The 25,948-nt window shown below is 39.0% G+C and overlaps 1 protein-coding gene across 2 annotated transcripts; it reads left to right on the top strand.

The window, feature by feature from the left end:
- Positions 1-11,411: 11,411 nt before the first annotated feature.
- h6pd (hexose-6-phosphate dehydrogenase (glucose 1-dehydrogenase)) lies at positions 11,412-25,640 on the top strand. Of its 2 annotated transcripts, XM_047348066.1 has the most exons (7): positions 11,412-11,526; positions 11,692-11,750; positions 16,811-17,012; positions 17,174-17,842; positions 17,929-18,046; positions 20,175-20,444; positions 21,775-25,640. In XM_047348066.1, the coding sequence occupies exons 4-7, from the start codon at positions 17,201-17,203 to the stop codon at positions 23,118-23,120; spliced, it is 2,376 nt and encodes a 791-aa protein (XP_047204022.1). In that variant the 5' UTR covers positions 11,412-11,526; positions 11,692-11,750; positions 16,811-17,012; positions 17,174-17,200; the 3' UTR covers positions 23,121-25,640. The 2 variants fall into 2 exon arrangements, with proteins under 2 accessions (XP_047204022.1, XP_047204023.1); XM_047348067.1 differs by lacking the exons at positions 11,412-11,526; positions 16,811-17,012.
- The last annotated feature ends 308 nt before the right edge of the window (positions 25,641-25,948 follow it).

The raw sequence follows: 25,948 nt of genomic DNA, 5'->3' as shown, positions 1-25,948 counted from the left end.
TATAACAAAATTAAAACAAAAGTTTTAGAACGCCTTTCTTATGTAATGGTTTTCATTATGTTTATGACAATTTACATTGTACGCAGATTCTCATCAAAGGTATCAAAACAGTGAATGAACACATATGCAGTTGTGTAGCAGACAAAAAATTATAAGATAACTTTAAATATGTTTTATATTTTAGATTCCTTAAAGTACCCGCCCTTTATAATAATGACTGAAATATTAACCTTTGGCCGTACCTAAATGAACCTCTGGGAAGCTCTTTCAAGACTCTTTGGAAAACCATTTCAGGTGACCACCTCATGAAGCTCATGGAGAGAATGCTTTTGAAGAATCTAAAATATAAAATGTTTGCAGTCTTTTCACACTTTTTGTTTACAGCACAATTCCATGTGTTCATTCACAGTTTTGATGCCTTTGGAGAGAATCTACAATTTAAATAGTCATGGAATTAAAGAGACCCATTAAGTGAGAAAGTGTATCTAAAACCTTTGACCGATAGTATACATATGGGATTTTTGTGAGCATGGGACACTGATAGTAATATAGTAATAGGATTGTGGTTGTGGGGTGTTTAAGTGAAGCAGAGAGCACAGTGTCGAATGGATGGGGAGGTATTATAATATACAGACCCATTCAATAAGAATATTGTTGAAAAGTTCATTTATTTCAGTAACTTTATACATTATACAGTGATTATATGATGTTTTCAAGTTTTTATTTCTATTAATTATGAGGATTTGCTGCTTACAGCTAATGAAAACACAGCATTTAAGATTAGAATATTACGTCAGACCAATAAAAAAAGCTTTTTAATACAGAAATGTGGGCCTTTTGAAAAATATGTTTTATAAATGCTCAAAGGTTGTTATTTTTTAATCTGACAAACAATCCTCACTGGAACACATTTTCTAATTTATTTAATATGACTGTATATGTAATATTGATAAATATCGGTTATCAGTCATAACAACAATATTAATTTTGATTATCGATATTGAGTTTGAAGGGCCTTCTTGCCATCACCCTAATCTATAGCTACCTTGATAGATTCCCAATCAGAGTCAAGTCAGTAGTCAGCTGGGCATTCCAGAAAATATTAATATTACTTCCAGTCAGACATAAGATGTTGGTAAAATTAAAACAAGCTGGGGTTAACTAGATATGTTAAATTGAGATCTGTAAGGTTGAACTGTAGTTTTCAATGAGTCTTCAAGAGTCTTGGTTTCTGCACCATGACTGTATTTCCAGTCAAACCAGTTTGTATCTCTTGTAAGTGTGGAAGAATAGCAGCCTTCTTTTGGTACATTCCATTTATAATTGGAAGTCAGAATTTCCGACCTCCGAGTTGGAGACCTTAACTGGAACTATTGTTGGAATTATTAGTCACAAAGTGAGGGCAACACGAGCATACCCGGCTTCCACATTCAAGATGGCTGCTTCCGCATCAATAGTTGTAAAATGTTCTTTCTTTCACTGTTTTTAGCAGCTCTTTATTATTTATGTAACATTTAGTCAGTCGTAAACATACTACTTTTCAGTGTTTTCTAGGATGAGATGTTTCTATGCTGTTTATATACACGTTTCAGAGCTCATCATAGCACTGAAACAGCTCTGCTGAAAGTCACTAATGATATTCTTATGGCCTCAGATAATGGACTTGTGTCTGTTCTGGTTCTGTTAGATCTCAGTGCTGCATTTGATACAGTCGATCACAAAATTCTCTTAGAAAGGCTGGAATATGCTGCAGGGATCAGGGGAACAGCGCTAGGCTGGTTTAAATCTTATCTGTCTGACAGATTCCAGTTTGTTCATGTAAATGATAAATCATCTTTAAACTCCAGGGTTAATTGTGGAGTACCACAGGGCTCAGCACGTGGGCCAATTCTCTTTACTATATATATGCTTCCAATAGGTCAAATTATTAGGCAGCATGGGATAAATTTTCACTGTTACGCTGATGATACTCAGCTTTACTTATCCATAAATCCTGATGAGCCCAACCAGTTAGATAGACTACAATCATGTCTTGAAGATATAAAAACTTGGATGAAATTTTTTGCTTCTAAATTCAGTCAAGACAGAAGTTGTCGTCTTTGGACCACAATCTTTAAAAAAGAAACTGCTTAGTCAATCACTTAACCTGGATGGCATTAAATTGACCTCTGATAATAAAGTAAAAAACCTTGGTGTTATTTTTGACCAGGACATGTCATTTAAATCCCATATTAAAACAGGTTTCTAGGATTTCCTTCTTTCATCTCCGGAACATTGCCAAAATTAGAAATATCCTGTCTAGGAGTGACGCTGAAAAACTAGTCCATGCATTTGTTACTTCAAGGCTGGACTATTGTAATTCTTTACTATCAGGATGTCCACAAAATGCAGTTAACAGCCTTCAGCTGATTCAAAATGCTGCAGCAAGAGTTCTGATGAAAATTAAAAAGAGAGATCATATTTCTCCTATTTTAGCTTCCCTTCTTTGGCTCCCTGTTAAATCCAGAATAGAATTTAAAATTCTCCTCCTCACATATAAAGTCCTTAATGATTTAGCTCCATCATACATCAGAGATCTGATTGTTCCATATGTTCCTAACAAAGCACTTCATTCTCAGACTGCAGGTTTACTGGTGGTTCCTAGTTTCTAGAAGTAGAATGGGAGGCAGATCTTTTAGTTATCAGGCTCCTCTCCTGTGGAACCAGCTCCCAGCTTTAGTCTGTGAGGCAGACACCCTGTCTACTTTTAAGGCTAGGCTTAAAACTTTCCTTTTTGATAAAGCTTATAGTTAGATTGGCTTAGTTTATCCTGAGCTATCTTCCTTATTTTTTTTACCTCTGTCTTCTTCCTTTCCTGTTGGTTGGAGTAAGGGGGAGTCAGGTTTAGCCTAAACCAGCTCAGTTATGGTTGAGGTCCAAACACACCCTCCATTTCTGCTACCTGTGTGACCCCCTCTCTTTTCCTCTGACAGAGGGAGGTATCCCAATCATTGTGGTTTTTAGTATAACAATGACCATCAGTGGGACCCTTTGTGAGGTGCCTTGAGACGACATTGTTGTAAATGAGCACCGTTTAACTAAATAATCTGAACTGAAACTATCTGTGTAGTTATGCTGCTATAGTCTAAGGCTGCTGGAGGACATAACGACCACTTTTCACACTCTCACACTACTCTCCAATTTTGCATTGTTTGCTGTTATTTCAGCTTTCAACCTTGTTCTCTCTTTTCTCTTCCTAGAAGCTACACCTGGCCTGACACTGTGTCTACCTGTGACACCTTTCTGGAGAGGGGCATCGTCCGAGCTTCTGCTGGCAACAACTTAATGCTCACCCTCTACCGATGATCCACATAGCCCTGTCTTTTAGTGTTTAACCCTTTCTCTCTCCTAGGCATGGCGATTGACTGAGCTTTTACTGTAACAAACTCTATGTGCTCTCTTTCAGACTCTAACCCTGAAAACTGGCTCAGAATTTATCTGTTCTTTCTTTCTAGGTGAAACGACTAAAGGAGCTACATCCATTAACATTTACTTTTCCTTCCCATAGAAAGGGATCAGTGCTTCTGTGTTCTTTTTGTGTCTCTGCTCTGTTCTCTCAAACCCCCAGTCGGTCGTGGCAGATGGCCGCTCACACTGAGCCTGGTTCTGCTGGAGGTTTCTTCCTGTTAAAAGGGAGTTTTTCCTCTCCACTGTCGCTACATGCATGCTCAGTATGAGGGATTGCTGCAAAGTCAACGCCAGTGACTGTCCACTGTCTCTACATGCTCATCCGGGAGGAGGGAATGCTGCAAGTCACTGACTGGATGCAATCTGCTGGGTTTCCTTAGACAGAAAAACCTTTTATCCAATTTGAATAAATAACTAACTCCGACTGCACTGTTCAATGGTTAGGATTAATTGGAATGTATGTACCTGACTGTTGTGAAGTGCCTTGAGACAACATGTGTTGTGAATTGGTGCTATATAAATAAAACTGAATTGAATTGAATTGAATTGAAATACTACGTAGAACAGTATTTATTGTCATTGTTATTGTTGTAAGACTGCTGTTACACTTGCTTGCAATACGAACAAAAACAAGCAGGAAACTGAAACTCTACGACTCCAGTCTTGTCTTGGTACACTTATACTTGGGTTTTCATCAAATACTTACAAACGATCATAAATGTTTATTCTATTCAAAATGTAACAACTAAGTGGCTGCGCTACAGTGTAAATGGTTTATATTGTGACAGTGTGTAAAAGTGTGTTTAAGTTCTATGATTTCACCGTTTCTCGAGTAATTGCCTGAATCCTCCACAACTTGTCCAGGTCTTGTCTTTCCCACGGCTGGTAAAGGAGGGGTCAAGTGGGGGGGTGGTCTGGTATGAATATATGACTACTAATGAGACGGTTCTCAAAAAGAACCTCAGGATTTGGGTATGAATATATGGCCACAAAGAAAAACCTAACAATGGCATCACCTAGCAACTGTTATCTGCAGGAATGTCAGAGTCAAGTCTTCTCTATGGAGCGGCATGCACTTGGAAAGACGAGCCCCCTCAGGCCGAGAGCAGCAGAAATAGAGAAAGAGTGGAGAGAGAGAGAGGGGACCATCCAGGCAAAGAGTCCCTCCAAAAAATTAACTGAAGGGTCGAACATTGTCTTGTCTGACGTTACTAAACATGGGCATTAATCATACTACACACAGAAAGGAAGATGCTGTTAAAAGAAACAGATTAACAAGTTAAATGTGAGTTGAATTATGACTTTCTGACCTTATAGAGAAAGAAAGAAAATCAGACACTTTAATTGCTTTTAAAATGATTTGCAGCTGAAATGAAAAGTTATGTTAGCTCTACATTTTATACTGTGAGTTATCAGAACATAATATGTGTTTTATGGCAAACTTGCATGGATTTCAAAGTAACTTTTTCTATGTTTCGCTGTTTAAGAAACTCTTGCTCTCTTTACCTTAGTTGAAACTTAAATAAATACTCTGTTCAAAGCAGCTCTTAAGTGACCAAACGTTTGTAATAAAGCTCCCATGAGGACAAAATAAAAATGCAACAGCACTCTTTAACACCTACATATCCCTTACCAATTAATTATCCAATCCACATTCTTCTGAGTGCAGACTAACACTTGAAGGAAACGTCTGTCCCAAGCACTCACATTGCCCTTTTCCCTCACTCTTCACCAGTTTTTGAAAACACATTTACGTGCATTTAGGTGCTACTTTCAAGTGTTGGTGCTTGGACTCTGAGAAGTGCTTCCCGTTGTCATCCTGTTCTCGAGGGTGTCAAAGGTTAACACCCTCTCTAACGCACAAGTATGCAAATGCTTTTGATTACAATACAAGCTTCTTTTCACTTATCTAACATAGCATGCGTCCTGCTGGCGAGTGTGGACTGCTGCCTCAACCCTCTCCCTCTGTCCTTCCCTCATCGCCGGACTTCTGAGGATGATGACAACACAAAAGTTCTTCACACAGGGGGCTGGGCCTGCATTTTGTGGGTCAGCGAGCAATGGCCGATGCAACAACGCCCTGTCATTCAGACCTGCTCCCCCCGCAACTCCCCTCAAACCCGCTGTTCCTGTGGCATCAGCAAACATAGAGATGGAACGCTATAGAAAACACCAGGGAGTTTTTGTGTACTGCTAACAGGAGATCTACCTACTGCTTTCCACAACTCACAGTGAGAGGTCTGCAAGCCCTTGTTAAGGAATGAGAGAATGTACATGTTTGATTATCACCTAACCAACAGGGGAAGATGGATTCTCATTGTTTATTTACCACAATGCATTACTGCAAGATTTCGCCTGAAAAAAGCAAACGGTCAAAATTAACTATTAAAGAAATATTTAAAATACATTCTATGTTAGTGATGTTTTAGAAAGAACAAAAGTTGCACTTTGGTTAGTCTCTAACGACCCTTACTGTATTGTCCAAAACAGATGAGTATTTTTAGTGGCTGAGATGTGGAAACAGAAACTAGTGGCGGCATCGTAATGATACTGAGGAAAGAAAAAAATAAGGCAAATGTGGGTTGACTGCAATTGATAATGTTCTTGCAATTATCACAAATAGTACAATTACATTATTTTAAAGAAAGAACTATATTGAAATATAAGTTCAGTTTGTTTAATTAATGATTAACAATATTGTACCACATTTATTTTAAAAGAAATTAGGTACAATGTAGGTCACAAACCATAATAAAATATATGATTGGGATACTAAAGTAAAAAATATCTCAATGTTGCAAAACGTATGGCATTATGCTTTAGATGTACTATTCTGGTGAAAAGATTATGGGCTTCAAAATTGTAAAGAAAAAAGAGAAAAGAGAGAGAAAAAATTGTACAACTGTAGTAAAACCGTTACAGATCTTAAATTTAGGTTTATAACACTTATTTGAGCCCTTCAGTTTTTAGGGTCACGTGATCATGCAACAAACAACTTCACTGGATTTCTAAAGAACAATACAATGATTTTATTGCGTTTTTTCTCTAATCCAAATATGGTTGAAAATTATTCTGATATGCTCAAATATGTACATATAGCACAACTAATATTTGGTTATCCCTTAGAGAGTTGCACACCACATAACTCTTGCTAGATATTTTACTTCCCTTCTTGGAACAGTTGGTAGTTTATTTAAAACGATTGGTTTCTCAGCAGGAAACCAGCTTTTAAGCATGATTGACACATTTTTATCTGAGTTGAGGTCATGGGTCATTCCAGAAGCCTGCTCCAACATGTCCAAACCTCACAGAGTTTTGGACATGTTGAAACATTCAATTCTATCCAAGTTTCAACTATTAAACTCAAAATATAGATTAAAGGAAACTGGTTAGAAGGATTAGAAACAACCCATCAACCACCAAGGCTCAATTCTATAAAGACTATGTGGAAGTGGTTGCAGCACAAGCGTCACAATTGAAGCAAGTTCTACATCTCCATGGATGGAGAAGGTGCCAACCAAGAATTAAGCTCCACCTCCACAATGGACATCTTCAGCCTCAAGTTAAAGTTTCACCTGTGCATTTGGACAAGCTAAATGCCTTTTGGAGAAAAGTTTTAGGGTCATAAAAGACAAACACTGAGCTGTTTCACCACAGTGACAAAAAGTAAAAAGTAACTGCCAAGCATGGGGGTGGTGACATCATGCTGTGGGACTGTTTCGCTGCCAGAGGTAATGATACATTGTACAACATGGATGGAATGATAAAGGAGGACCATACCAAAGTTCTTCAACTTCATCTAAAACCATTGGCTAGGTGGTTAAAGACAGACTCAAATGAATGTTCCAACAAGACAATGATTCCCAGTTACACACCAGAACTGGTTTTGGAATAGATAAAGCAGGTAAACTATAGACAAAAGGAACACAATGACAACAACTATACTGGAAATATATGGAATGTGGTTTAAAGAAATTAAGTCTGGATCAAATATCAAAATTATTCCAGCCATTTGTTGATGGCTGCAAATAGAGCATGATTGAGGTATAGTTCGCTAAAGGCTGTATATGCATTTTTGAGGAAGCATATATAATTTTGACCAAGTGGATTAGTAAAAACCTACAATAAATTAAAACTTTTACACCCATATAATCTTTTCAAACATCACTGACATTGTTTGTTGTATGATCATTTCACTCTGTAAAACAAATGTATGTAAACTCTTCACTTTAACTCCATTACAACTTGATGCACCTTTTCAGAATAACTAAAGTAAAAATTCTCTACAAAATACCTATTAATTAAAGAAACAAATCAATTATTTGCCTTTTAGTGTTGTTTCTGAGGTTTTTAACCACATTAAAGGAATCTTTGAAGCTTTTGAGGTAATCCTGATGAGTTTTAAAAGATCTGATTATCTTACAAAAGGTAAAGGGTTTTAACCCATAGAACATTGTGAAATCCCACATCTGATAACAGGAACCACACAAAGCATGACCTTTAAAAACAACAACAAAACTATGTGCTGACAAATCCAGGAGATATCCCTGCTGGGTAACTACAATGGCATAGCTCGGTTCACCACTGTTGGTATTTTAGACATGACTGGACATCACACTAGATAGAAATTTCATCAACATGAAAGAAGTATGCAGAAAAGCTCTGCTCTAATGACAACACAAACAAAAGCAACAGCCTTTTATGCCTGCAAACGGTGAATGGATCCTGTAGTCACTTCTTTATCCTTTACTCCCTTGTCTCCTCTTTGTTGAAAAGCCTGCATGTGTTTTTTTTTCCCCCCCTTCATGTCTTGAGTCATTTCCCTTTGAAAGGTCCACATGCCACCTCTGAAAACACTGCATCCTTCAGCTGGGACTCAGGGCGGATGGCTGTTGTCTGTGAAGGCTTTCTCGTGTGCGAGAGGAGAGAGGACTCGGAAACAAAAGAAACAGCACGTTCTGACAAGTTCTGTATTACAAATAGAAGAACTGTGAGAATGTGGTTAGCAACCCAGGGCATTACTCATAAAGAACATTGGTATGGTCATGAACAGTCATTACTGCCCGCATTTACATTGACCCTCCAAATCAAAGTGTAGCGGCAGATAAAAATGAACACAGAAGGTCTTTTAACATGGCGACAAACTAAGATACTTTGAGATAAAAGACCATCTGGAGCTAGAGAGCTTTTTTTAAACTATTAAACACACCTTGAAAATGTTCACATTTTTTTCATGTTACAACTACAAACTACAAAAATATATATTTTATTTGAAATTTCTGAAATAGATCAATACAACGTAGAGTACAATTAGTAAATGGAAAAACGGATGCATGTTTTCAGCTTTTTTTGCTTTTACAATTAAAGAATGTAAAAGGTGGAGTGCATTTGGTTTTAACCCCCTTTCCCTGCACTGACAGCTGCAACTCTTTTTGGGGTATGTCTCTACCAGCGTTGCACATTTAGAGACACAGGTTTTCCTTCAAAATGTTCCTTCATTAAGTCCCATCCATCATTCCATCAACTCTGATTAGCTCCCCACTCTTAGTGGAGGAATACCATCCCCACATAAATTATGCTGCCACCACCATGCTTCATGTAACATTTTGCATGTTGAGCAAAAATGTTCAGTTCTGGTCTGATGTGGTCTGACCAGAGCACATTTCTCCACATATTTGCTGTGTCCCTCATGTAGGAAACTGAAAACATGGCTCTTTGAAGAAACCTGCATAATATGATCTATAACATTTAATTTTCCTTTGGGATGAATAAAGTATTTTCGAATTTGAATTTGAATTTAAATAGAATTGAATGACTTCTTGTGACTTCCTTTAAGCAGTCTGTTTTTTTTGTAATTTTCCATAAAGAAGAGATTTGTGTAGCGCATGAAAAATGTTTACCTGTTGACAGACTCTCCCATCTGAGCTGAGTCTATGCAGCTCCATCAGAGTTACCTCTTGGCTGCTTCTCTGACTGATGTTGTCATTATTCAGAAACGATGACTAGATGAATGGCCTTGACATTAAACTTCTCCACAAATGACCTGTTTGCTGTGTTCCTTGGTCTTCATAATGTAGTTTGTTCACTAATGTTTTCTAACAAACCTCTACACAAAAAGTCTGGAAATATACCAAGATTAACTGACACACATTTGATCTGTTTTTACAAGGTGGCTTGTAAAGGAAATTGGCCACACTGGATTTTATTCAGGAAAATCAGTTTAAATTCACTTTTTTAGGGAAAAAAAATATTTTTTTTTTCTTCCATGTCACATTTATGCACTACTGTATGTTGACCTATTACATAGAATGCCAATATGATACATTGAAGTTTGTAGTTCTAACATGACATGAAGTAAAAGGTTCAAGAAGTGCGAATACTCTTGTAGTTCATTGTATATATCAAATAACTAGAGCCTATAACTACTGCAATGTTCTGAGTCATTTAAATATGGGCTTGTCAATCATTCCTGCACATTATGTTCACTTATTAGCATGCAACAGGTTGTGTATTCAAATCTATCCCAAACTGTGGTCACTATAATCCTCCTCGTCTGGCAAATGGGGAAGGGGGGTGAGGACTAAGAGGGAAATTGCCTTTAGTATAGAGCTGTGTTAATTCTAATGAGTGTTGGCAAAGCAGACTAATAAAGATGACAGCACACATTCATATGTATTCATTTGTGTGCTCAGCTTGATAAAGTCTGCCCTGCAAACTTAACAAAGGGGAGGAAGGAAGCCGGGGGGGGATGTCGGCTGTGGGGAACGATTGGGGAAAGGGGGAAAGGTCCTGAAGTCTCTCCAGTCTGAGTTTATAGCAGTGACAGCTGGACCAGCATGCTCTGCTCGGGCTCATTCTCTCTTCAGCAGTCTCCAACCATCACCTCCACAACAACAGACAGACTGTTCAACCCACACAAACACAGGATGCTCCATCCTGTTTACTGTTTACATTTCACAGAGGCTGGCCAACATGGGAGGGCTTCCATAGTGTGATCACAGGCATTACAGCTGTCTGTGAAGTAGCAATTTGTTTTCTGACTGTTTCTCCTATCTGTCACACCTCTTGAATACTTCTCAAACTTCTTATCCGTTCTGTTGCAGACTTGCAGCACCAGCAGAAAAAGGGGAAGTTTTAAAACAAGAAATGTAAATATCCAATCTTTACAAGGAGTGAGCGGTATAAAAATAATTATTTTAGTTTAGTTTTTAGAAAATGAGAAACTAAGCAGCTTTGAAACAGGGAACAGCTGGGTCAAGGGTGCTCTGATGGGCACATCTGTTCTGAGGAATAACAGCGCAGGATCAGATAGCAGTGTGGTCCACAACAATAAGATCATTACCGAGCCAAAAGGGACACATGCTTTGTTTGAGGGAGGCCTGGAGAGATGAGGACAGCTGAACAATGCAGGTCATACAGAAGCTGATATTTATCCACCAAAAGAAAGCTGCTCATACGTTTTTCTCTTACTTTTGCTTTTTTAAGTAAAGATGTTTGACACAGAGTGCTGACATCATGCAAGGGGGTTGTTATATTTAGTATTTCGAGCTAATGTTACCGGCTTTGCATTCAAAAGGACAGATGTAAAAAGCAATAGTACCCCGTAGCGACCAACAGAGGGCGCTCTTGGTAGTATAACACAGCAAGTGGCAGCAGAGTCATTGATTGTAAACACAGCTGATTAAAGCAATCCCCAGCTACACCTGAGTCATGAATTTGATATTATTTATTAAATTGAATCATCCATGTTTTAACGACCTTGACCTGGTTACCAGTTCATTTTAGAATGTATTTTAAAATCCTGACTCATAACTTCCAGGGCTCTGCATGGTCAAGATGCTTCCTGTTACTGAACTGTTAAAGCCACGTATTCCAGCTCGAGCGCTCGGGTCCTCAGACCAAAATCTGCTCATAGTCCCAACCAAGGGCCAAGTATGAAACCTGAGGGGATCGCTGTTTCTTTATTGTTGCAGCTCCACTGTGGAACAAGCTTCCTTTGTTTTTATGTTACCTTGATTGCCCGGAGTCATTGAAACAAACAGCTCAAGGCACATGATTTTCCTTACATTTTATATGTTTGTATGTGAAAGCTTTATTTATTGATTATCTTTTAATCTTTACAACAACTCCTTTTCAGTATCAATGTGTTTGTTTGTCTTTCAAAAACGTTCTTTGTGCCACAAATCTTTTTCTTTTTTTTTGTCAAATAAATGTGTCCAAAAACCTTCCGCGTGGACTGAGCAGCGGCGTGTGTCACGTGACTGGGACCGGAAGACGGTGTGGTTGTAAGCAGCTCGGTGCAGGTTCGTTGTTTCACTTTTATGTAGTTTGTCAGTCCCGTTGTTACTTATCATTGTGTGGCTAACTGTTATTATCGCTTTCTGTCGTTTTTTTTTATGCATTAGACCAGATGTAACAACAGGGTTGTGTTTAGTGTTAGCAGCGGAAGTGGAGTTTGACAGCTAGCAGGTGGAATCCAGTGACTAACTTGTGGCTCACTTTTGATCTGTAAATGTTTGTCTTTTAACACGTAAGCACGGCGCTTTTCGCAAATTAAAGGACGTGATGGCGATAAGCAAGTTAAAGCCTTGTTCACTCGTTTCCGTAAGCTGTTTGTTGATACCTTTACTGACGGTTTTGTAGTTTTGAAGCCGCTGTTAGTGTAGTTATCTTCTCACCAATTAAAAACTGGGTCGAAGAATATTCTGCCTAAAAAACCTTTCAGTTTGGATCCTTTTTTAAATTGAATGTTGTTCAAATGTAAAATTGCACCATAAGATATTTCAACTTCTTTCTTGAAAATATACAGGGGTTGGACAATGAAACTGAAACACCTGGTTTTAGACCACAATAATTTATTAGTATGGTGTAGGGCCTCCTTTTGCGGCCAATACAGCGTCAATTCGTCTTGGGAATGACATATACAAGTCCTGCACAGTGGTCAGAGGGATTTTAAGCCATTCTTCTTGCAGGATAGTGACCAGGTCACTACATGATACTGGTGGAGGAAAACGTTTCCTGACTCGCTCCTTCAAAACACCCCAAAGTGGCTCAATAATATTTAGATCTGGTTACTGTGCAGGCCATGGGAGATGTTCAACTTCACTTTCATGTTCATCAAACCAATCTTTCACCAGTCTTGCTGTGTGTATTGGTGCATTGTCATCCTGATACACGGCACCACCTTCAGGATACAATGTTTGAACCACTGGATGCACATGGTCCTCAAGAATGGTTCGTTAGTCCTTGGCAGTGACGTGCCCATCTAGCACAAGTATTGGGCCAAGGGAATGCCATGATATGGCAGCCCAAACCATCACTGATCCACCCCCATGCTTTACTCTGGGCATGCAACAGTCTGGGTGGTACGCTTCTTTGGGGCTTCTCCACACCGTAACTCTCCTGGATGTGGAGAAAACAGTAAAGGTGGACTCATCAGAGAACAATACATGTTTCACATTGTCCACAGCCCAAGATTTGCGCTCCTTGCACCATTGAAACCGATGTTTGGCATTGGCATGAGTGACCAAAGGTTTGGCTATAGCAGCCTGGCCGTGTATATTGACCCTGTGGAGCTCCTGATGGACAGTTCTGATGGAAACAAGAGAGTTGAGGTGCACATTTAATTCTGCCGTGATTTGGGCAGCCGTGGTTTTATGTTTTTTGGATACAATCCAGGTTAGCACCCGAACATCCCTTTCAGACAGCTTCCTCTTGCGTCCACAATTAATCCTGTTTGAATGTGGTTCGTCCTTCTTGGTGGTATGCTGACATTACCCTGGATACCGTGGCTCTTGATACATCACAAAGACTTGCTGTCTTGGTCACAGATGCGCCAGCAAGACGTGCACCAACAATTTGTCCTCTTTTGAACTCTTTGAACCCATAATGTTTTGTGCATTTCAATATTTTGAGCAAAACTGTGCTCTTACCCTGCTAATTGAACCTTCACACTCTGCTCTTACTGGTGCAATGTGCAATCAATGAAGACTGGCTACCAGGCTGATCCAATTTAGCCATGAAACCTCCCACACTAAAATGACAGCTGTTTCAGTTTCATTGTCCAACCCCTGTATCTTATGAGGGTTAAGTAAGCCTGTACTCACATATAAAATCAGTTGTGTGTAAAATATAGGTACTGGAATTAATTAATTAACAGACCATTTAGTTGAATAACAGAATTATACTTCTCCTCACAGAAATCAAACAGTTTTGTCAAAATAAAACTTCAGCAAGAAATCCCAGCTGGGGTGTTAATAGGAAGGAAAAAATAAACCATATGCTTCATATGATTACTTTAATGACCACTGGAAATCATCCAAACTTCAAAAGACTTAAATGAAAAGTTGTTTTTGATGGGATGCCACAGCCAGTAGCATGTTCAAACATCAGCAGCAGACTATTTCATACCAAAATAGCTACTTGGATAAATTTCTTTCCAACTCTTAAAACAATAAGGCTAAAGCAGCAATATTGATAAACACACCGCGAAGCAGTTTTTGCATCAAGAACTGTCCAAACAGAACCTGTAGGAGCATCAAATAATGCTTGTATATTAACTTCACCTTGAACATTCAAAGCTCCGTTATTTGTGCTTTTGTTAGGAGCCACAATTAACCAACAAGGACCTTCTCATTCCTATGAGAAATAACCCAAATTTGGTAACTCTCCCATTAGTCAGATGTTTGACTACGGGGGAAAAATCAATATTTTAACATTCAGGAAAATCTGACTTTTTTTCCCGGATATTACAAGAGCCACATTCACATTATTCATGTAAGGTTACCAGTTACTAAAGTTAGGCTATTATTGGCCAGTTCTGTGTTTTCTTTCAGGTCTGACTTGCAAAATATGTTTTTCCTTCTAAGGACCTTTGGTGCATTTCCTTTCTACTTGGATAGCAGAGTTCCTAACTTCAAAGTTGGAAAATGTAAATGGAATTTGTTTATTGACTTAGAAAGTTGGAGGTCCGCAAGCAGACCTGAGTTTAAATTCAATATGGCTGCCGTGCATCTAAAACATAGTGAAAGTTATAGGAATACAATGTACTTTAGTACTTCTGACAGACTGTATGTCATTAAACCAAAGGCACACGCTGTACTGTACAGTCTCTGTTAACCTCTTTCTTTATTGTTTGAAGACATAAAACAGAGAGAAATATGTTGTTATTGGCACTTATTACTAATAGGAAATAACCAAAATATGTGCTGACTATTTTCAAAGAAGTGTCACTTGATTGGTGCCTCCCTACCTATTACTCTATTACTGTATTTCCATTATTGACTTAATACCCCTAAACTATAGAATATCAGTAGTCTCAAAGCAAATTGAATATTTGCTTGTTGTTTTTCCTGACTATTTGTGATGTGCTAAGTGTGCATAGAAAGGGAAAAAACACAAGGAATACAGGATCATGGTATCTTGTTACTTTCACCTCTCTGCATGTACTGTACAGTAGCCTGGCAACGTACATTACTGTGCAATGACCCTTTTTAGAACACACACTTAACTTGAGGTGATTTGAAACCATCATTTATGATGCTGGGGTGATGTAGTGAGCACTACTACACTGTAAACACCACCCTTGAGCCATTCAAGGAGGCCTTTATACATATCATGTGCTTTACTGAGGGCTCGGTTGTTAGTTGTAGTGGATTATAGATCGTTGGGCTTATTAGTTTCAGTCATGAGAGAAAACCTGCATCATCCCTGGAGCTATAGCTGAAAGTGTAGCTCTTATAAACAGGACCCCAAACACACAAATACAGTCATATTCAATAAATTAGAAATATAATTAAAAGGTTTTTTTTTTTTTTTTTTTCAACAACTCAATTCACTAATTGAAACACAATATATAGATTAATTACACACAGACTGATGTTTTCAAGCCTTTATTTCTGTTAACTATGATGATTTTCTGCTTATAGGAAATGCATACATGACATTAAAGATAAGAATATTGCGTACTCGTACTCGTTGTCTTCCGCTTAACCAGGACCGGATGGCGGGGGCTGTAGTCTCAGCAGAGACGCCCAGACTTGTCTCCCCCCAGACACCTCCTCCAGCTCCTCTGGGGGAACCACGAGGCGGTCCTAGGTCAACCGAGAGACATTCTCCCTCCAGGCCCGGGCCGTTCCCTGGGCCTCATTCTGGTGGTGCCTGGAACACCTCCAGAGAGAGGAGGCACCCTGAAGAGATGCCTGAGCCACCTCAGCTGATTCCTCTCAGTGAGTAGGAGCAGCGGCTCTGCTCCGAGCTCCTCACCCTATCTCTAAGGGAGTGCCCTGCCACCTGGCGGAAGAAGCTCATTTCAGTCGCTTTTATCCGGGATCTCATTCTTTCGGTCATGACCCAAAGTTCATGACTCCAGGCATTTATTGCCCCATGTTGAGCAATGTGCAGTAAAGACATAAAGTGGATCAAAACTACAAGCACACTGCAGTTTTGAAAGGGTAAACAGTTTCATCATTTTTAGCTGTCTAGTTGATCTGTTATACTATCAGTGGGTGTTTTTACCTTTGTGAACCATAGTTGATATTTAGCAGCTGTTAAGGCAGTCATGCAGTGTGGACTTTGCTGTTTGCATTGCTGCAGTGCAAACATTACAATCAGCTGCTGGGATTTCAGATGTTGTACTCGATCATAAAGTCAGCTTCATCCTGTGGGCATTCTAGATACTGTTTGCAATTTTCAGTCTCCTGTTAGTGGAAATCAGAAACATTATTGATCTAAAATGCTATGCATCAGTAAATATGTTGAAGGCAAACATTCATCTCTTGTATAATACAGGTCAAACTACCTTTATTGGTCTCCCTTGGGAGACATTTGGTTTGGAGGGTTTTACTGCACTGGCACATATTGCACTCACCTATAACTTCACATAGATATAAGCTATACTGAATCTGCAGCATTACTGATCTCCTGCAAAAATTCTTCAATACATGTAACTTTCCATTTGTTTCTGATTGTGATTCATTGTACTTGATTTTGAGCAATGCAACAATCTAACCCTTCTTCACTTGAGTTATTTATTGTTTATTTCTAATTAGAACAAGGTTAGAGGTTTTGCTTTCTAAAGATAATTTTCAACGAGGCCTGATAAATCGAGTAAAAGAAAAATAAAATGATTGTTTATAACCCGCTGCATTTATTCAAACATAAAAAAGTAACTGTCTGGTGTTGGTATATAATGTATTGACCAGCCAGTAGTTGGGCATCAACAGGTTAAAAAATAATCTACTGAGCATTTTTATATAAAATCAGTAATAAGAGTGTAGTATGGGATGAGCCACACGGCCTCCCTCTTTCCTCATTTTCATCAAGATGACCATTTGTGTTAACATTTATTTGTCTTTCTCAATAGAAAGATTTTATCCCTGGCAAAATCATCAGTAAGTGGGCAGGATTTTCCCAGAATAACCAACCGGTTCAGCTCTCAGGCTGGAAGCTCAATGCCCCTGAGCAAAGAGCGAAAGTCCACACCCCTTGCTTGCATTGCTGCACTGGAGACCGGATCAATTCCTCTTGGGAAACTTAAAAAGAACAAGGAACGGTGACTTTGCTAAGTAAATAATCTGTTCTATTATTGCAGAGGGATGTTGATCTTTGCTAAACTAATAGCTCATCTTCATCAGTTCAAATTTCTCCTACTGAAATATTTGAGTTGTCCATTAAATGATAATAATTTAAAATAATTTTGACAAACGTCTTTCCGCTGTGTCCACAGGATTTTTAGACAGTTCAGACTAGAAAAATGTCTTTAACTGTCTCACTGCTTCTCGTCGCTCTTTGTGCAAACGGAGGATATGGCGAGGAGGGAAAAGAGGCTCAGAGAACTGGCCATGTTTCTGTGGTCATAGTTGGAGGAACTGGAGACCTGGCGAGGAAATATCTGTGGCAGGGATTCTTTCAACTATATGTCGACCAGGTCAGCGGTGGAAACACATTTTCTTTCTACGGCGGAAGCTTGTCCCCGTCTGAAAAGGCCACGCCGATCCTTTTCGAGATCCTGAAGGCAGTCACATGCTCCAAGGATGTGTCTCAGGAACGCTGCGCCATCCTGAAGGATCAGTTCCTGCGGCTCTCGCAATATCGACAGCTGAAAGCTCTGGAAGACTACCAGGAGCTGGCCAAGCACATCGAGCAGCAGCTGCAGCAGGAGGGAATGACGGAAGCCGGCCGGCTCTTTTACCTCTCGGTTCCAGCTTTCACGTATGCAGGGATTGCAGAGAAGATCAACAGCAGTTGCAGACCGGCTGATGGGTCCTGGCTGAGGGTCGTGCTCGAGAAGCCGTTCGGGCACGACTACAGGAGTGCACAAGTGTTAGCTACTGAACTTCTGGGTGCACTGAAGGATGAAGAGATGTACAGAATTGACCACTACTTAGGAAAGCAGGTAGACCGAGCACATCATGTTCCTGTCCCGCTTGACATTTCAGGTGTTTAATTTGATTTTTTAAATCCTTCTTTTCTTGGAAAAAGGTGGTGTCAAAGATACTTCCCTTCAGGATGGAGAACAGAAAGCTTTTGGGTCCCATCTGGAACAGGCATCACATCGAGAGGATAGAGATTGTTTTGAAAGAGACTCTGGATGTCAAAGGTGATCAAAGGTTTCCTCTACCTTGTTTGAAAAAAAAAAATGACGCAGTAAATTAATTTTAACACATTTTCACAACACCTTTTGTGTACCAGCACCAAAAAAATGTATTAATTGCTGTAGCATAATGTTACACTGAAGCGTTTAGAACATCAGTGGGGGGGGGGGGGATCCATGTTTTAAAATAGTTTTTTTTTTTTTAACCAAACTACTATAAAATTTAATTTCACAGAAAAAAAAAATGATTTTGCATTTTATTTTTTGTTGAGTCAGAGTGTCTAGGAACTTTTAATTAATAATCCATGACGTACTGTTTCCCTGTTGTATAAATATATGTGCATGGCATCATAAACTCTTTCAGATAACAGGACATTTGAATTAAAAATCTGGTCATCTCTGCCAGAAAAACGAAAGTAGGTCTTAATTGAGTATTTTGGTAGAAATTGATCCACAATATGAGACCAAAGCAGCACAAAGTTCATCTTGGCCTCCAGACCTAAATCCCGTACAAACCTTGTGGGGTGACCTCGAGTGTAGAGAACAGAAGAGAACCCAAGCGCTCAGGACATTCTGTAAAAGCTGTTCACTCTTAATTTCTTTTTTTTCACCACTGAGTAAATGTGTTTATCCTAAAGGTTGTTTTTTTTTTTTTTTCCTGATAATTTTAGCGGGTGAATACTGCAACAAATGGGGGAGTTTATTTTAGGGTCCATATATGTAAATACATAAAAATCATTCGAGAAGTCATTAAGTTCTTGCTTCAGCTCTTAAAGTACGAGAAAACAATTAGCATGCTTCATGAAAAGAAACAAGTTAGTAAATGTTATCTCACACCTATGGTTCTTTTTAAAGCATGTCAGTGACCCCATCTTGATTGCTCCCATAAACGACTATACAGTGGACAATAAACACGGTCATCCTGTCATCTGTTGTCCCATCAACAATGCTTGATCCAGAGAAAGTTCAGGAAGTAAGATAAAAGTTCTCATCAGAGCTCATATTCAGAAAAAAGTGTTTTTGGAGTTTTATTCTCTAGGATCAGAGAAGATATGAAAAATGAATGTTTTTGCAAAGCATCCCCCTGGCAGTTAGGTGGCCAGGGTGACATTTTCTATCTTCAACTGATTGTGCATACACTTTCTAATGCTAAATACTTTTTATACTTATGGCAACGTAAAGTAAAATATATTGAACCTTTTCATCTCTACATACTGTTATCAATAAGGCACAAGCATCCTTTCTTTGGCTGGAAGTGTAACAAGCCAGTTAATAAACAAGCTGTTAAATAAATACTTAATGAATTTAAATTAAATGAGTAAATACAATAACCTGTACCTATCTAAATGTGTCAAAAATCTTTTAAATAATTATATTTATATTTGATAAATATTTTTTTTATTAATTGCATGTGAAAACCTGTACAGGAAATAATATAGATTTATTTCTGTATAACCTTTTATATAAGTTATAGTAAAAGTTTACAAATAAAACTTTAAGGGACCAAAGAACCATCCATAATTCATTGTATAAATAGATCCTTAAATATTTTCTTAAATGCACAATTAATTAATTAATCACATGTGTGTGCTAAGTACACATAATTAATTGATATTTATAGAAGTGCATATATTTCCATTATACCTTACATGTTTGAAAAGGAAGGAGCATAAACTTATTTATTCTTACCACTTTCTTCCTTAATCAGTTGAAGAAGTGCATCAGTCATAGTACAGAAACACCATCACACACATGTAAATATGCAAGTCTTTAGACACCTACTCAGATATGCATCAAAATAAACCTCTATATGCAAATAAATAGATTTGATTTTAAAAAAACAATTGTAATTATCACAGTTGTGTGATTTCTGTCAAGCTTTCTTAGCAGAGTCAGCTAACTGTGCTAAGGTCTGAAGTTTGAAGTCTGAAGCCACACTGACTTTAAACTGTTTCATGACGGGCTGTTGCACACAAATCATAAAATGATTAAATATATTCAAATAAATATGTAGGATTTAAACATAAAAGATTATTTTCTTACTATTTTCACATAAACCCTATAACTGTTGTATTTAATGTTACTGAGTCATTTTAGAAATATGTGTTCCTGTCCCCTCGTTTGAACTTCTCAGGTCGTATTGCCTTCTACGACGAGTACGGGGTGATCCGAGATGTTCTGCAGAACCACCTGACAGAGGTCATGGCGCTGCTGACGATGAAGCTCCCTGCGAATGTGAGCAACAGTGGAGAAGTTCTTCGAAACAAGCTGGAGGTCCTCAGCTCCATGTTGCCTTTAGGAAAGAATCAAGCTGTGATTGGACAGTACCAAAACTACAAAACCGAGGTTCAACAGGAGTTGAATAAAACTAAAGAGCATGTTAGTCTGACTCCAACATTTGCAGGTGAACACAGAACTTTCTTTTATTGTTTTCCTGTCATATACAGTGCCCTGCCAAAGTATTCATACTTCTTGAACTTCACATTTTGAAATGTTGCAACAACAAAGTTCAGTGTATTTTGCTGGTGATGGGCTAACAAAACGTGGTACAGAATTATGAAGAAGGAAAATATATTTCACTAATAAAAATCTGGTTCTTCTTTACAAAATACCTCGAAATCAGTCAGATTAAGGTCTGGACTTTGACTAGGCCAACACTTCTTGGTGTAAACCATTCCATTGTAGCTCTGGCTGTATGTTTTGGCCCATGGTCCTGCTAGGAGGTGAACCTCCGCATCTAGAAGAGTTTCTTCCTTTATTTAGCTACACTCATCTTCTGCTATTGCCAACTTTTCTGTTCATGCTGAAGAAAAACATCCTCCCAGCATAATACTGCCTCCACCATGTTTTGTTATTGGAGGCAGTGTGTTAAGTGTTGGCTTTTCTCCACATTAGGATTTTGCAGGCTAAAACGTTTAGTTTGGGTCTCAAACACCCTCTTCCACATATTTGCTGTGTCCCCTACATGCCTTGTTACAAACCTCTTGTGGTGTTCTTTCAACAATGGCTTTCTTCTAGCCACTCTTCCATGAAGGTCAGATTTGCAGAGTGCACAGCTAATTGTTGTCCTGTCTCTAGATTCTCTCACCAGAGCTGTGGATCTCTGCAGCTCCTCCAGAGTTACCCTGGGCCTCTTGGCTCTTTCTGACTAATTCAATTCAAAGATACTTTATTGATCCCCGAGGGGAAATTAGAATTCCAGTACAACCCATCCAAACATACATCATGACACAAGACAATGCTCTCCTTGCCGGGCCAGTCAGTTTAGGGGGATGGTCATGTCTTGTTAGGTTAGCTGTTGAGCCATATTGTTCCCTTTTAGGAATATAACAGAGCTCTGAGAGATGTTCATTGGTCAGGATATTGTTGTTTATTGTAACTCTGTTTTAAACTTCTTCACAACATTCTTCTCTAACGAACCTTGGAGGGCTTCACAGAACAGCTGGATTTATATTGAAATTAAGTCACACACAGGTTGGATTCCTCTAAAAACAACTGGCTACACCAGATTTTGTTCAAGGAGGTTGAATTTACTTTAAGCTTTTCAGATTTTTAATCAGATTGTGACATTTTTAAAGAAACGAGCAACATTCTCCTTCCAATTATGCGTTGCTTTGTGTTGGTCTATTAAATGAAATCCAGATGAAATACATTAGGGTTTTTTTTTTTTTTCTGTAAGCACTGTATGCCTTCTGCTGTTTAATTTGTAAATATAAATTATGATTGTGTTGCAGCTGTTCTGGCCCATATCGACGAGGCGCAGTATGAAGGCGTGCCAGTTCTGCTCATCTCAGGGAAGATGTTAGATGAACGTGTGGGGTACGCACGCGTACTTTTTAAGAACAACGTCTTTTGCCTTCAAAGCCAGAACAACGTTCACTGCAAACCTAAGCAGATAGTTTTCTATTTTGGGCACGGCAGCCTTAAATATCCAGCAGTACTAGTCAGTAAGAATTTATTCAAACCAGCTTTAACAGGCGGTGAGTGGAAGGAAGTGACGGAGCACAAAGATGTCAGCGTTTTGGGTTTGCAGATTTCAGATTACTATGTGCAAACTCCAACCACAGAAAGAGAAGCTTACGCAGAGCTCGTCTCTCACATTTTTGCTGGGCAGAAGAATAATTTTGTCAGCACTGAAAACCTGTTGGCCTCCTGGGAAGTATGGACTCCACTTCTCAGCGGCCTAAAGGGATCTTTCCCCCGGATCTACCCAGGTGGTGCTGACAATGGAGACATGCTGGACGTCCATCTGAGGGGAAAAGAACTCCGCTACAGCAGTGAGGTGGTGATAATCAGTCCTGATAAGATGGGAGGAACATCAGGGAACAGTTTTCAGGTGATGCAAGGAAAATTTCGCAATGCTGAGATGGTGTCTGCCTGGACGGAGGAGCTGGTAGAGAGGCTGGCTGCAGATATGCAGGAAGCAGCCGAGGCAGCGGTGCAGGAGAGCGGGGTCTTCCACCTCGCCCTCTCTGGAGGGTCCACTCCTATCGCTCTGTTCCACAGATTGGTCCTGCACCACTTATCCTTCCCCTGGAGAGACACGCACATCTGGATGGTGGATGAACGCTGTGTTCCACTGACAGAGCATGAGTCTAACTTCCACAGCATGCATGAACACCTCCTGCACCATGTGAAGATACCATACTACAACATCCACCCCATGCCGGTGCAGCTCAACCAGCGTCTCTGTGTGGAGGAGGACGGAGGAGCTCAGCTGTATGAGAAGGAGATCAACAAACTTGTTAACGGATCCAGCTTTCACTTTGTTCTGCTGGGCGTCGGATATGACGGCCACACGGCTTCTCTGTTCCCTGGTGGGAAACTGAACGCACCAGGAGAAAGTCTGGTGGCTCTCACAGAGAGCCCCGTCAAGCCTCATCAGCGAATGAGCCTCACTTTCGGCGCCATTAACCGAGCGCACACGGTCGCTCTTTTAGTGATGGGCAAAGGCAAGCATGAGCTGGTCACCCAGCTGAGCCGAGTTCAGGACAATCTGGAAAAATATCCCGTGACAGGGGTGAAGCCAGCTAATGGAAGGCTTGTTTGGTATATAGACTATGACGCACTTTTAGGGTAGGGGGTTATATTTTTCTAATTTTCAATCAAAGGATGCAGGTGCTTTAATGGAAATGTTGGTTAGGGAGCAATAACAAATTTATGAACCAGCACAGAGAAGACCAGTAACTTGAGGTTTTTCATGTAACTACAAATCACATTTACTAAACATTTCCTTGCTTCCACCTTGACCTCATGACAGCACAGGCCCAGTCAGAAGTTTACATACATCATTGGCACAAATGTCTTTCATTTTGAACTTTTAATCATTTATCTGAACCATTAATCTTCGAGTCGAATGACAAACTACAACTACAATGATTTCTAAAGACAAAAAATTTGGCTCGGTGTGTTGGGATATTTTCTAACCCATTTGTCAGTGTCAGGATTTTACATTCCAGCTCAAATATATACATACACCACCACTAATATTTGAAACAAAGTCTCTTAGAAAGTTACAAAGAAACCAAACACATTCTGTAACATTAAGACTAGTTTAAATTTTATTTTAGGCTGATCAGCAGGTTCAGAAGTTTATTGTTGGCATATGTTATCAGTCCAAAACCAGATTTAATGTCTGTTTGGGATCTTTGTCCTGTTGAAACATCCAAATATGTCCAGGTTTCAACTAAATGGTGGAAACTTGTTGAACTGAGCTGAAGTTGTTGAATTTGGAGGTGGTCCAAATTACCCCTGGCATTGAAACAAACCCTCAGCATGATGCTATCACCACCATGCTTCACAGTTGGTACAGTGTTCTCCGTCAAACATTCTTCTCATTTTGAGGCCAAATACCTGTCTGTCTCTTCTGACCATACAGGTTTTCTCCAGAAGGCATTTGGCTTCTCCATTTGGGCAGCTGCAAGTTTCAGCCAAGCCTGATGGTTTCAGTTTCGGACCAGGTGTTTTCTTCTTGGCTAGCAGGAAATTAAACTGTAAACGGCAACACTGGTGTCCCAGTATCTTCCAGTTTATAATAGGGTTGAGGCTTGGTAGTTTCTGGACTGTTCTGGAATGTTGTGACGGGTTAAGAACCTTTACAATCCAAAAAGCCACATTTGCCCTTGCACCTACTAAATACACATTTTCTAGAGCCACAAAACCAGCACGACCCTTCAAAAAAGCTTATGTTTTATTAGCACCTAATCTATAAACTATATTTGTTTTATGTTTAAGTTAATGCATCACAAATCTAGATCTAATTTAAAGTTCAAGAAAAAAGAAGAAACTAATTCTTTACAAGAAGATAAAGAAAATATGTTCTTGAAATGTTCCATATTAGTGGAAAATGAAGGAACAACATAGTTTGGAACCTAATGACAAATGAAAGGACTAAACAATAAAATAATTCCTTGTATCATTAGTGTCATTCTGTTGTGGACATTTTATGCAAATATTGCAAGAAAAAACACAGAAAATAATGTCAGAACTGCCCTTTTCGGGTACCTTACATCACTACCTTACATTTAAAAAAACTCATCAGTTATTGATCACTTTTGGCCAAGCTTACGAAGAACATGGCCACATGTATCTTCTAGGTCGCAGTTTGCAGATTCCTGGGTTGGTTGGTTGAAACATGGTCATGATTTGGTGTTCCAGCAGAAAAGTTATCCCCCCAAAAAAAAAGCAGTTTTGGAAAAGATGAAGGAGGCTAGCTTCGGTCATGACACCATCTTCAGCCCCGCTGGCAATGCAAAGGTCTGGAACTGCTCAAATGAATAATTAAAAGCCCCAAATCAATATGACATTTATACCCATGTTGGGGGTATGTAAACCTCTGGTCTGCACCGTAAGTAGTCAGTCAAAGAGGTCTATTAGATCAGTGGAAACCTGTTTTAATGGATCTGTTTGATTGTAGGGAAACTGAAAAAAACTCTTGGAGCCCAACTAGTTATACTTGTTTAGTAAAAGAACTGCAGTATGGTGATAAACCTAACCTTTAAAGCATGAAGGAGACTTGAGTATTTGCAGTTTATAGTTAATGGGTCTTTTCTATCACAAGATGAAACTTTATGTGAAATCTCACATTTTTGAAAGTGTGAGCGGAGTGGAAATGTAGACAGATAAGAGGCATCCTTGTCTCGCATCAGAGTAGAAAGTTTGCAGCATGTGATGCCGTGAAGTCTGTTGCTCGGAGCCAAACAAACACACGAAAGATTTGTTTTGGACAGAATTAATGTGTTTGTCAGTGGAAATCAAATCTCAGGTGTATCTGCAGATATGTTGCACAGTTTTCTGCGTAATCTGCAGCTCTTATTACATTTTTATTGTTTGGTGGCAATTCATTTATTTAGAAAAGACTCTAGGTTTTCCTAGAGTAATCGTGTGATGAAAGTTATTGGTGCTGCAGAGACTTTTAAACGGCACATCAATGACCCGTTAATAGGCATTCCTTTCAGGTTTTTTTCTGTACAATCTGCAGGTGAATTTTTATCATTTGTTTTTATTTTTAAACCAGCAGTTTCAGACAGAATTTAATGTAATGAGTTGTTCATGACATTTTACCTTGAGTGTTTTCTTTCAATAAAAGTCTGATACTATATTCCTGCTCAAATCTTCTTTTATTTTCTGTATTCAAATGTATCCGTTTCATTTAATGTCAGACTGTTGCACCTGGGAGAGACTCTAACACATACACCTAACGAATGCAAAATTGTTATTTTCAATAAAGGAAATATTATTTCTCGTTTTTTTAGCTAGAATATATTTGCTTGTACAGAGAGGGAAACAGTCTGAGTCTTACAGTTTTTCTACAGCATCAATCAAATGTTGGTTTAACGCAACTTGAATAGCACTTTAAGCCATTTCTCCATGACTTTTAAAAACACAAATATCAACCATCATTACAAA

This window comes from Girardinichthys multiradiatus, chromosome 20, assembly GCF_021462225.1.
Source record: "Girardinichthys multiradiatus isolate DD_20200921_A chromosome 20, DD_fGirMul_XY1, whole genome shotgun sequence".
Taxonomy (NCBI): domain Eukaryota; kingdom Metazoa; phylum Chordata; class Actinopteri; order Cyprinodontiformes; family Goodeidae; genus Girardinichthys; species Girardinichthys multiradiatus.
This window is presented reverse-complemented; position numbering and strand designations above follow the sequence as displayed.